At 34.9% G+C, this 12128-nt stretch overlaps 1 protein-coding gene across 4 annotated transcripts in view; it reads right to left on the reverse strand.

Moving 5' to 3' along the window:
* The window catches only part of toy (paired box 6 protein twin of eyeless), a 236863-nt gene that overhangs the window by 122711 nt on the left and 102024 nt on the right, over nt 1-12128 (reverse strand). For 2 of the 4 annotated variants that reach the window (XM_081737898.1, XM_081737899.1), the window contains exon 4: nt 9209-9401. In XM_081737898.1, the coding sequence (XP_081594024.1) occupies nt 9209-9401 (193 nt within the window). The remainder of the gene's footprint in view (nt 1-9208; nt 9402-12128) is intronic. The other 2 variants (XM_081737900.1, XM_081737901.1) reach the window with 1 other exon arrangement.

Raw genomic sequence — 12128 nt, forward strand, 5'->3', positions numbered from 1 at the left:
TAATTTTTCCCTTGAGAGGAGACGGGAAATAAGGGTTTCTCACCTAGTCTTCAAAATTTGATAGAAGTCTCGCCTCGTTTCGTTTTCAGAAATATAATCTATTTCTTCTCGTCTCAATTTGAGGAATGCTTTTCACGTCTCGTCTCGTTTTGGAAATTTATGTATGATACAAACTTTATGCTCTGGTTTGTTTTTTCTCTCAACTTCATCTAGAAGTTCTGAGAATTCCTACTCGTCACAAGAAGTGCACGAAGGGTGTGATATAAAACCATATTTATTATGGAAATATATTGTGTAATGTGTTGTCTATCTCTAAAAGTTGATAAATGCTCTACAATCACTGTATGCTATGTCTGTACAATCGAGATTTGATATATTTGTTGTCTCGTCTCGAATTCGAAAACATATGTCTCATTTCGACTCGTCGTCGTTTTTCGAGATGGGACCATAAATTTGTTGTCTCGTGGGTATTGCCATTATTAGCAGGTCACTTGCTGCGACTTGAGGGATTTTCCATACACCATCGTCCTGAGCTAACTGTTGTATAGTATCTTGACGTAACCTTTAACACCATCCACAAACTACACCCTCCTTCACCTTATGCTTTTCTTCTTCCATTATATCTTCCATCACGTCTTGAAGATATAGTTCGCTGTCAAACAATGTCCCAGTCAGTTTCTCTTTCTCTTTATAAAGTGCGTCCATTGTAATGTTCTCTTCTCCCTCATTATGTCCAACACTTTCTCATAATTAATTTTCTCCACATTTTCTCATACTCACATTTCAAAATATACAGTATTTCCCCATTTCTTTAGCACAGTGTCCATGTTACTGTCCCATAGAGTAAAATACTTTCACGTGAATCATTTTATGAAACTTTTTTTCTTAACTCATTATTCAAAGCTTCTCAAACTGTACTTATATTCTTCTTAAATGCTTTTTTCGACATTCTTATACTTGGTTTTATGTCACTTTGGCTCTTTATTTCTATACTACCATATAATCTCTGTTCCCTGTTACTTCTTAAAAAAAAAAAAAAAAAAAACAATAAACAAAACTGCTTGTATCTATCCCCTGTTCAAGTATCTAATTAGCCGGTGTAGTGCCCTTTCTTACACCGTTCTGGTACGGCGCAGGCAATCCTACAATATTTGTTACGGTTAACATTAAAGAATCGGACTTCCGAGTGCTGATTCGTTGCCAACGTAGGACAGGCTTACAAGGAAAGAAACAGGACAAACACATCAGGAATAAATACACAATGCGTTCCATAAGATGAGAATAGGAATTAAACACAACTGTAGAATGTTGACTAGTTTTAATTCTGTTACTGTATATAATAAACAAACAGTTGTCGTCTCGTCATATCGGTTACAATCAAGACGGTTATGCCAGTGATTATGATAGTGTACACATCCATATATCCAAATTTATCAACATTAACATGTGAGTTATGTACGAATAGCATTCCTGTTTCATCCACCAATACACATAATTAACATTTATTTACTAATATCTTCGTATTCCAATGCATAATTAGTCCTTTAAATCGTCGTGTTTCATCATATATATGTATATCAATAACATTTATATTACTTTTAGTGACTCAGTTTTGCAATAGCAGAAGGATGATCATTTAATCACAGGAAGCAAACCTAATCATTTGACATGGCATACACAATAATAATAAAATGACTACAATATCATATCTGCACAGGCATCCGAATTGTTATTTGTAATTAACTTCTAAGATGTTCTATTCATCCTGGTGTGAAAGATATTATATATAAACAGGAGAGAAGACATTCCAGTTACGGAATCCTCACGGATTCCAGACTATTTAAACTACTACAACAAATTCATGTTTTCTTCTCTTGATCAACACTACTATTTCTATTTCAATCACTAATAATATAAACAACAGAAAATCTCAATTCAACAGAGGAAAAAGAATACAACTGGCTATAATTTCGCGGCCAGTAACGCCAATACACCGGTGGTGCAGATTAAATATAACCCAACATTAACTTATATAACAAAATAACAGAAATAATGGCATGAATGTAATATTAACAATAACTAATATGCCCTTGCAAATGGTAAAGGTAAACAATAAGAGCGCATACAAAGAAAAATAATCTTATACTGTAATGGAGACCAAACGGGTCCATTGCACCGGTGATGCTTGCATTATGGAAGGAGGAGCAATGATATATGGGCTCCTGAACTATAGGTTACGAAGTGTGTAATGAAAATGCTATCCCTGGTTTGTAGGCAACCAACATTGTTGTAAGTCATGAAGTATTGCCTAATCTGCTAGGGGTTGTTAAACATGACCCCCTTCCGGCTCAATACTACGGGTGCTACAGGTGTCTAAGTCACAAATTTTTTTTTTTTTTTTTTTTTTCAAATTGCAAGTCATAGGAGTACAAATTTTGGTAGAAATTACTTTAGATGCTCCACAATTACAAAGGAGCATACTTACATATATCCACTTATGTAGATAAACAAGTGAAGTTCGAAGTGATGATCAGCAATGTGGTAAGATAAGACAGTGGTTCTCAGCCGATGTGTCGCGACACACTGTGGTGTATCACAGCAGTCCACTAAGGTGTGTCGCGAAATTTTAGATTTAATAATAAATTAGTTAAAATCGAAGGAGAATATAGCAGTCAACATCTTCAGCGGTAGCAATAATGCTCAGTGCTATGTATATAGTTATTGTAAAAACTAATTAGTTTCACTATTATAATAGATGTTATTATTATCATTATTTATAATAAAAATATCACACAAATGTGTAGCGACTTCCTGTTTGTTCAGTAAAGTGTATCGTTGTCATAAAAAGGTTGAGAATCATTGAGATAAGAGACGATAAGGAAATGTCAGTTTCCATTAAAATCGAGTAGATAGTTAGTGCTAAAACGGTATATAAAACGTACACTCCCGACCTTTGCTTGGTGCAGTCACGGAAAGAAAAATAATGAGTACGCGTACAAAAATTGGCCAATCCCATTGAGTCTGATAACCCAACATAGTAATAAGTAACTGTAGCTTATTTTATAATTATTGAATCATAACTGTAATATATTGATGTAGTTTGACTGGTAACAAACCATTGGAATTCCTGCTGATAATAGATTATTGAACTGTAACTCATAACAAGCTGATATATTCTAACTGGTAATAAATTAATAGTTTTTAACTGGTAGCAGATTGCTATACTCTGCTGGTTTACATAATTATAAATTATAACATACTACTGAATTTCAATTGGTAATAGATTTTATTAACAACAACTAGCTACTCTAACTATAAATTACTTTACTGGTAGCAGATAACTATGCCCTAACAGGTAGATTGCTAAACTATAACTGATAACATACTACTGAATTCTAGGGGGCCGCGGTGGCGTTCCTAAGACTATTGCGTTCTTAATGAACCATACTCTGTAACCGGTAATAGTCCAAGGACCATTGCGTTTAGCTGGTAAAAGGCAATGAAAGTGGCCGTATGACTTCATACAAGACGGGCCTCGATCAATTTTCAACATAAATGTGGTTTGGGCTTGGGATGGTTTTCATAATTTCACTTTGACGGCACAACGTAGGGGAGAGGGGAGGGGGAGATATATAAAAATAAATAAAACTTAATAACTCTTGAACCACGAGACCGATCTAGATCAAATTTTCAACATAGATGAGGTTCGAGCCTGGACGATTTATATCATTTCACTTTGATGTCACAACTTGGGGAAGGGAGAGATATTTTAAAATGAACGAAAAAGACCGATATTAGTGTCGAAACCATAGTTTTTGGGTCCTTCAGATAAACAGTGACAGTTTCGATGCCGTTTAAATTCAAATTCAGACCCGTAACTTCGGGGAAGGGGAGGGGGTATATATATGTATATATATATATATATATATATATATATATATATATATACACACCTAGGTATATATGTATAAATGATCGAAAATTACCGATATTAGCGTCGAATCCATAGTTTTTGTCATCGCTGAGACGAACAGTAACACTTTCGATGCAGCGTAAATCCAAATTCAGATCTTTATGTCCAAAATGAAACATATTCTCCCCGTGCGAAGAGTAGGTATTTTGCTATTATACCTCTAAATTCTAACTGATAATTGATTACTATATTGTTGTTTGTAATATTACTCTCCCCTTACTAACAATAGAAGATATAGGGTAAAATCACTACATCTTAACTATTAATATATTACTGCTTCTGGTTCCTAAGACTATTATGTTGTAACTCATTGTGATAGGCTATTGAATGATAAGCAACAACAGAGCGCAAATATTTTAAATAAATCTGCATAGAAAACCAAATTTTTCTTTTGTTGACGATTCTAACCTACGTAGTAAGCACGGTTAGGAGCTCTCTTGTGGCTACTCTGTTAGCATCAAGAGACCCGGGCTTGATTTCTACTGGCACCTCATGTGGTTCGGATCCTATATTAATGTGGGGGCCGCGGTGGCTCAGTGGTAGAGCGTTCATCTCTGGTACATCGGATTCTTGGTTCGATCCCAGCTCGCGCCCAGTGAGCTTTGTGCTTGACAAATACCATGCGTGTGGAGGATTTTATCGGGGTTCTTCCGTTTCCTTCCACTTTTTTTCAATTCACCATTTCATTCACATCTCATCATCACTGTTTCCCTTAGCCTAGCCGGTATAAGCGTGGGACGTAAAACTTAAAGATTTCTTACATTAATGTGTAGATATGGCCTCGGTCCTGGAAGAGGTGTTAGAATCAAAGCCAACCAACCTACCCATGCTGAGCAATATATCATAGTACAGGAAATTATGAGCTACTGACTGCCAACCCTGGCGTAGCTTCTTTGCTTAAACATACAAGGACACACATCATTTAAATAAGAGGAAAGTTCTTGAGATTGTTGAAAGGACTGCTTGAATTCTAGAACTACAATAGCAGGGCAACAGATCAGCGAGAGGGTTGGAAATGACAGGGAGCAGAAGTAGATATGTTAAAAGATATATCTTTGTATGTGTGCGTATATAGGGACATATAACTGTATGTAAACGTATATAAATATATACATACTTAAATACGTAGTGTACTCAAGACAGGGCAGATTGTGAAGAATGTTAAGTTAATATTTGGGTTAGCATTCCCAAACAGAATAAGGGAAAGATAAACTTTGAAACAACAGGACAAAAAAAAAAGTTTTGAGCAAACAATGTGTTTTAAGAGGAGTTAAGTCTCATAACGAAGAACACAAGTATATACTCAATGGGTAGTTTATTTATTAGGGTGAGTAGAGGGGAGGATTAACTACTTACTTTAAAAAAAGAAGAAGAATTAAAATCAATAAGGTATCTGTTGAGTAATTTCAACAACGACAATATTATGTAAATTGTGCATTACTTCAGAGAACTAGATAAAACAAAGTCCATATCACATGTTATTATTTCCATTCACGCACTTCAGGTATAAGATGAGGTTGATATCATTTATTACCGTTTCCGGTCATACACTCTGTTCATGGACGTCCGAAGGGTTGCAGTGGGGGGGGCCTCACGAAAATGTATTAAATTTCGTAAGATTTTCTTAATGCAAATAAAATTACCAAAACGTAATATAGCAATCAGACAGATGAGCTCCCCCTAGAAAAATTTTCTTCGGCGCCCATGACTCTGTTTATAACATTAAGTCAATACTACATATTACTTCCATATCACATATTACCATTTCCTCTCATGCACTTCGGATATAAGATAAAGTAGATATTAAATATTATTTCCCATAGTTCACTTTCAGTGTAAGATAAAGTAGATATCACATGTCAACTTCATATTGCATATTGTCATTTCCGATCATGCAGTTCAATTTGATTTGATTTGATTTTTAGTTTATCGTCCCTTTCAGCAGCGAGACTATATGAGACTTGGACCTACAGCTTAACGTGGGATCCAAACCATACGAGTTCCAGACAAGAGTCGAACCTGGCTCTCCCACAACAAAGACGCATACGCTAACAGCTTAGCCACGAGTAAGCTCTCATTCTTGTACGGAATAAAAATGAGCTGAAATATTTCAGTTTAACGTCCCATAATTGTGCCCTTAAGGCTGAGGGAGACAGTAATTAAAGTAAGTGAATGATTGTGGAAGAACTGGTGGAATGAGAAAGTGGGAGGAAACGGGGAAGATCCCACGGACATGATGTTGTCCACCACCACAAATCCACCGGAAATTGAACCAGGGTATGCTCTCTACCAATGTGCCACGTGGCCCCCTCATTTTTGTACGAGTAAAAGAAATTTTGTGGAAGAGGCTTCAGCTTAGTCTACATATTTAAGTGTTTTATAAACGAATGTTAAACCAGACTTTTAGTTTCTTATATTACATATTATTAAAATAATAGAAACAGCAGTTATTTTATGACAGCTCTAAACACAACTTTAACTTTCAGGTTGGCAACACTGTGCAGGAAGGATTTTTTTTAATTTTAAATTTCGATGAAGAGTCTGGTATGAAATTTGATATATTAATGCATGTTACAAAAACATGTTCATTTTGTTAAGAATATAATAAATAAGATGGAATATAGGTATTTCTAAAAATGAATATATTGACAAAAGAATGTAGCACGATTCTTTTATGCATTTTGATAGATAGATACTTTATAATAGAAAAAGAACTGTATGTTCTTAAACTTGGTCTTCCTATTGATTTCGGCAAGGAAGTTAGTTATTCTTTTAACAAATCATGACCGTTTTCCCAGCAGGCATTAGGATTTATCAAAAGCCGAAAGAAACGACAATGCTGTTGAGACACGCAGCACATGCTGTTTACATAACTTTCATTTTCTATATGTTTTTTTTTTATTTATTTTTAAAAAGCTATTCTGTAAAGTGTTTGGATCCTTTAAAGAAATACTTAAAAAAAAGATTTTCACTACCTCTTGTATGTTTTTTTTTTCGGTTTGAAATTCGATATTTTTTTCTTTTTTCACTCCTGTCAACATTGAAGTTTGTTTCTTGATAATATGATCCCTCAACAAAAAGAAATTTAAGAAATCGGTAACTAAATACTTTCCCTTTTAGCTTCAGGAAGAAAACATTTTTTTGAAATAAAAAAAAAGCTAATGAAAGAAAATTAGCCATTTTATGTGAAGTTAACAATAAAATATACAAAATATCTAATAAAGCGGGACATAAACCCAATAGGCGGGTTCAAGCAGAGATATGTCAATCATAAAATTACGACTTACATACTTCAGAAAGGATTTGGACTTGGTAAGTATTTACAAGCAAAGAGATATCAAACATAGATTTACGACTTAAATATCTCAAAAGGAAATTTGAACTGAACTCTGTTTACAGATGATATCAATCTTAAATTTAATAGACTCAAATATCTTGAAACGGGGAAGGCCTAGTTTCAATATATGTGTTTTCACGCAGATAGATACCAATCATAGATTTATGACTTAAATATCTCGAGAAAAGAATCTAGACCCAATAAGGGTTTTCAAGCAGAAATATATTGTCAGTCATAGACTCATGACTTAGATTTCTCAGAATCGCTTAAAGCAGCGTTTCCCAACCTTTTTCAACTTGCGGCACACTACAGGTGTAACTTGAATTCTCGCGGCACACCCATATATATATATATATATATATATATATAATTACATAAACAAATCTCCTATACTTTTAAAACACAAATGTAGGTAATTTGTATGCATGCTTGCTTTGTTGAATTTATTGAATGATATGTTAAAATTTCAAGTTACGAAATAGTCTGCAACAATAAAGAAGTAATTATGGTCATGACAATGATAAATACGTTTTTCAACATTAAAAATGTACAGAAAAGTAACACAGTATGAAATTTAAAATTGTAGATTTATAGTAGAGGTTCATAGTAATGTGAAATATAAATATACATTTTCCCCTGTCTTGCAATTTGGTTCGTATAGAATTAATAATTTGTTTCGATTTTCTCGCGGCACACCAGCGGCCCATTCGCGGCACACCAGTGTGCCGCGGCACACCGGTTGGGAAACGCTGGCTTAAAGTTTGTTTCTTGACAATGTAAGTGCTTGCAAGCAAAGTGATATGAATCATAAGTACATTTATGACTTAATATCTCGAAAGAAAACCTAGATTCAACAAGTATTTTCAAGCAGAAAGATATCAATCATAGATATAAATATCTCAAAAAATAATGACTTAAATATCTCAAAAAAAAGTGAACTCAGTAAGCGTTTTTAAGCAATGATGTGTCAATCATAGAATCACGACTTGCATACTTCAGAAAGTGTTTGCAAGCAAAGGGGTATATATCATGGATTTAAGAGTTAAATATCTAGAAAGTAATATGGAACTGAACTCTCTTTACAAATAGAGAGATATCACTCATAGATTTAGGACTCAAAGTATCTTGAAAGGGAGAAGGTTTAGTTTCAATATATGTGCGTTTTCACATAGAGTGAAATCAGTCATAGATTTAAGACTTAAATATCTCAAAAATGGGATCTAGACTAAATAAGTGTTTTCAAGCAAAAGTATGCAGGAGTAAGGCCTCAATCGTAGACTCCATTGACTCCATTGACTTACATATTTAAACTTGGACTTAGTAAGTGTTTGGAAGCAAAGATATATGAGCCATATATTTATAACTTTATATCTCAAAAGGGAACCTAGACTCAACACGTATTTTCGAGTAGAGAAATTTCAAGCATAGATTTACGAGTCAAATTTCTCGAAATGAAATTTGAACTGAACTCTGCTTACAAACAGAGAAATATCAATCATAGATTTAAGACTTAAGTATCTCTAAAGTGTGAGGGTCCAGATTCAATAAATATAAGTTTCCTCAAGCAGCGAGATATCAATTATACAGGGTGGTTCAAAAGTAGGTATACAACCCTCCATTGACCTAGTATAACATTCTAGTTTATGGGTTTATTTGCTTCGGCTGTTCCAAGGTAAGTAAAAAGATATTAAGAACAAATAATAAAGAAACTAACTGTACCTGATGGATAACAATAAGAAATGATATAAAATGCATTGAGCTGATCAGTAAGGTACTGTATACCTACTTTAGGACCACCCTGTAGATTAAAGACTTAAGAATCTCATCAGGCAATACTGACTCAATAATAGTTCACATACAGAAATGTAGCATAAAGGAAAAAGAAATAAGGTACTTACGCTAGGTATGTTGTCGTTGGTGCATATACCTTCGGAGAGCAAACGGTCTCTAATTTCCCAGGCAAAAATGGATGGACATTCACGTTTATACTCGGCTATCTTGTTAACAACAGGCGCCGTCGCTACCCGCGGCTTTGACCCGCCGATTGCTCTAGGCTTAATGGACCCAGTTTCATAGTACCTGAAATCAGAACTGTGTTATGTTATGACCTGATGGCAACACTGAAAATATGAACAAATCTTTTTTCAAGTTATAGGGCTCAATGATTGCAGATATCTATATAATTATTTAACTTTAAAGCAAAGCATCCTTTGAAATATATTACATTAAAACTTAAAATGTTTTATTCGTCGCTTCTACTCTGTTGAACAATAATTCTGAACTACAATATTATCAATCCTAGCATCATCTCATAGCAGGCTGTGAACTTCGAATATAGATAGAATGACTACACGTCTTTGATTTAGCGGGATACTCCCGGTTTTCTGCTAGTTGGCCCTGCGTCTCCGGGAATATTTTTCGGGACATCTAAATGCTCTGGTTTTCCAAAGTGTACATTTTTTTTTTAAAAAAAAACTTAAATATGTTAACAGAGTCAGGACTTAACATACCATTGAAGACATCATCTGCAAAATTGAAATCTTAACTCATATAACTTATCCTGGTTTTTCAGTTTGTGAATCTCATAAAGTTAATTTTAGAGCATTACTGCATCAAATTTCAAGTGAAAGTCGAATAGGATATATAGGATGCAACTTCAAGCGGCACCGGTCAGTCATTGAAAATGGAGACTTTCACCGGTGCGGAAAGAGCTAATTGCGTGTTTTGGTTTAAAGAAACAAAGTCAGGAACTAGTGTACAGCGAATGTTTCGCACACAATACGGCAAGAAACCACCCAGCAGACCAACAGTGTACAAATGGCACCAGACATTTGTTGAAACAGGTTGTTCTGTGCGACACACAAAGGCTCTAGGGCGCTCACCCATGTCTGACGATGTGATGGAAGCAGTTAGGAAGAGTTTTGTCCGCAGTCTACACAAAGTGCATCACAAGAAACTGGTCTCCCTCAGACCACTGTTTGGCGTGTATTGCGTAGACGTTTGTCCATGAAGCCATACAGTGTCCTTGGTTCAAGCACTGAGTGAAGCGGATAAACATACCCGACTTGTATTCTGTGTTAGCATGTTGGATCGCATTAGTGGTGATGAGTCATTCTTGAACAATGTGTTATTCAATGACAAATCAACTTTTTACACACAATTGCCATATTTGAGGCACAGAAAACCCAGATCTGCATGTGGAGCTGGTTCGTAACAGCCCCAAAGTGAACGTGTTTTTCGGTGTTTCCAGAGCAAAGGTGTATGGACCATTCTTTGCTGAGAGCACCATCAGCGGAATCGCCTATCTTGATATGCTCCAGAACTTCCTTGTTCCACAGTTAGATTAAGATGACCACGACGGCCGCTTATGGTGGCAACAAGATGGCGCCCCGCCGCACTACCTGATAGACTTAAGGGAATTTCTTGATCAGCTTTTCCCAGATAAGTGGATAGGTCGTGGTGGACCAACTGCCTGGCTGCCATGGTCCCCAGATTACACGCCAGTTGACTTCTTTCTGTGGGGGATTTGTGAAAGATTGTACACCCCTCCCTTACCTGATAATGTTAATGAACTAGAACATTGCATCACAATAGCCATCACAAACGTTAACCCCGAAATGCTGGCTACTGTTTAGCAGGAAATCGAGTTTCGTTGGGATGTGTCCAAGATGACCGCAGATGCACACATTGAACCATAATGGATTTGTCACAAAGAAACTTGAAGTGTTTTGCAGTATAATGACATATAAACCAAGTCTGTATGTGGTTCCAATAAAGAATCATAATTGATTGAAGTTGTAAATCCTATGAAGAATCGCCCTCACTCATACACAATACAGTCATAACATTTCCCCTCCACAAAAATATCTCGTATTCATAATACTATAATGTTTATACATAGAACATTCAGACGAGACGAAACATTTCTCTAGATATCTAATCTCAAATACTAGGATTTGAATGTAGAACATTCAAAATGAATGGAATATTTCACTAAAAATCTAGTTTGTGATACTACAATTAAAACTTTTTATGATTCGTAGGAAAGATAACGTTTTTCTCTAGATGCTACATCTGTAATACTAGATTTGCATACAGAACATTCACAAATATAAGCCTTTTATATATATATATATATATGGAGAATAATTTCTTTAGAAATTGCACACACATTCTATAAAGAATTCATAAAATGAGAATATAGAAATGACACTTCAAATATAGAATTTGCATATGGAACGTGCAGAATACAAGGACCATTTCTCTAGAATGCGCATTTGTGATTATAATACTACACTTCTATATAGAACATTTCTTCAGACATCTTATTTGTAATACCACCAGAACATCGTTCACCAAACACGAAACATTTCAGTAGTAATCTCACCTGTACCATCAGGACTTCCATACTGAACTTTCACAAAGTAGGAATTATTTATGCAGATATTGCATTTACAATACTTAGACTTTTGTAGATAAACATATTAACATTTCTGTGAGTACCACGCTCAAAATATAGAACTTTCAGAATAGAGGACACAGAAACTTACATGTAACATTTAGGATCATATCAACGCTAAATGTGTTATATAGAAACTTTTCTATGGCGTGGAAACACAAGACGAATTTGTCTAGGATTCAATACTACAAAGATATTTTCCAATCTCTAAGTTTTGTATATGCAGTATCCATTAGCTAAATAAATATAGTGAAAGAAATTACAGCAAAGACTCGCAACTTACGTCATAGTTTTCACGTATTATCTTTTCATATTTTTAGTATACAATTTCTAAAGTAAGGTTAATTTTAAAAATAAAA

Source organism: Thermobia domestica, chromosome 14, assembly GCF_964235325.1.
Source record: "Thermobia domestica chromosome 14, izTheDome1.hap1.1, whole genome shotgun sequence".
Classification (NCBI taxonomy): Eukaryota; Metazoa; Arthropoda; class Insecta; order Zygentoma; family Lepismatidae; genus Thermobia; species Thermobia domestica.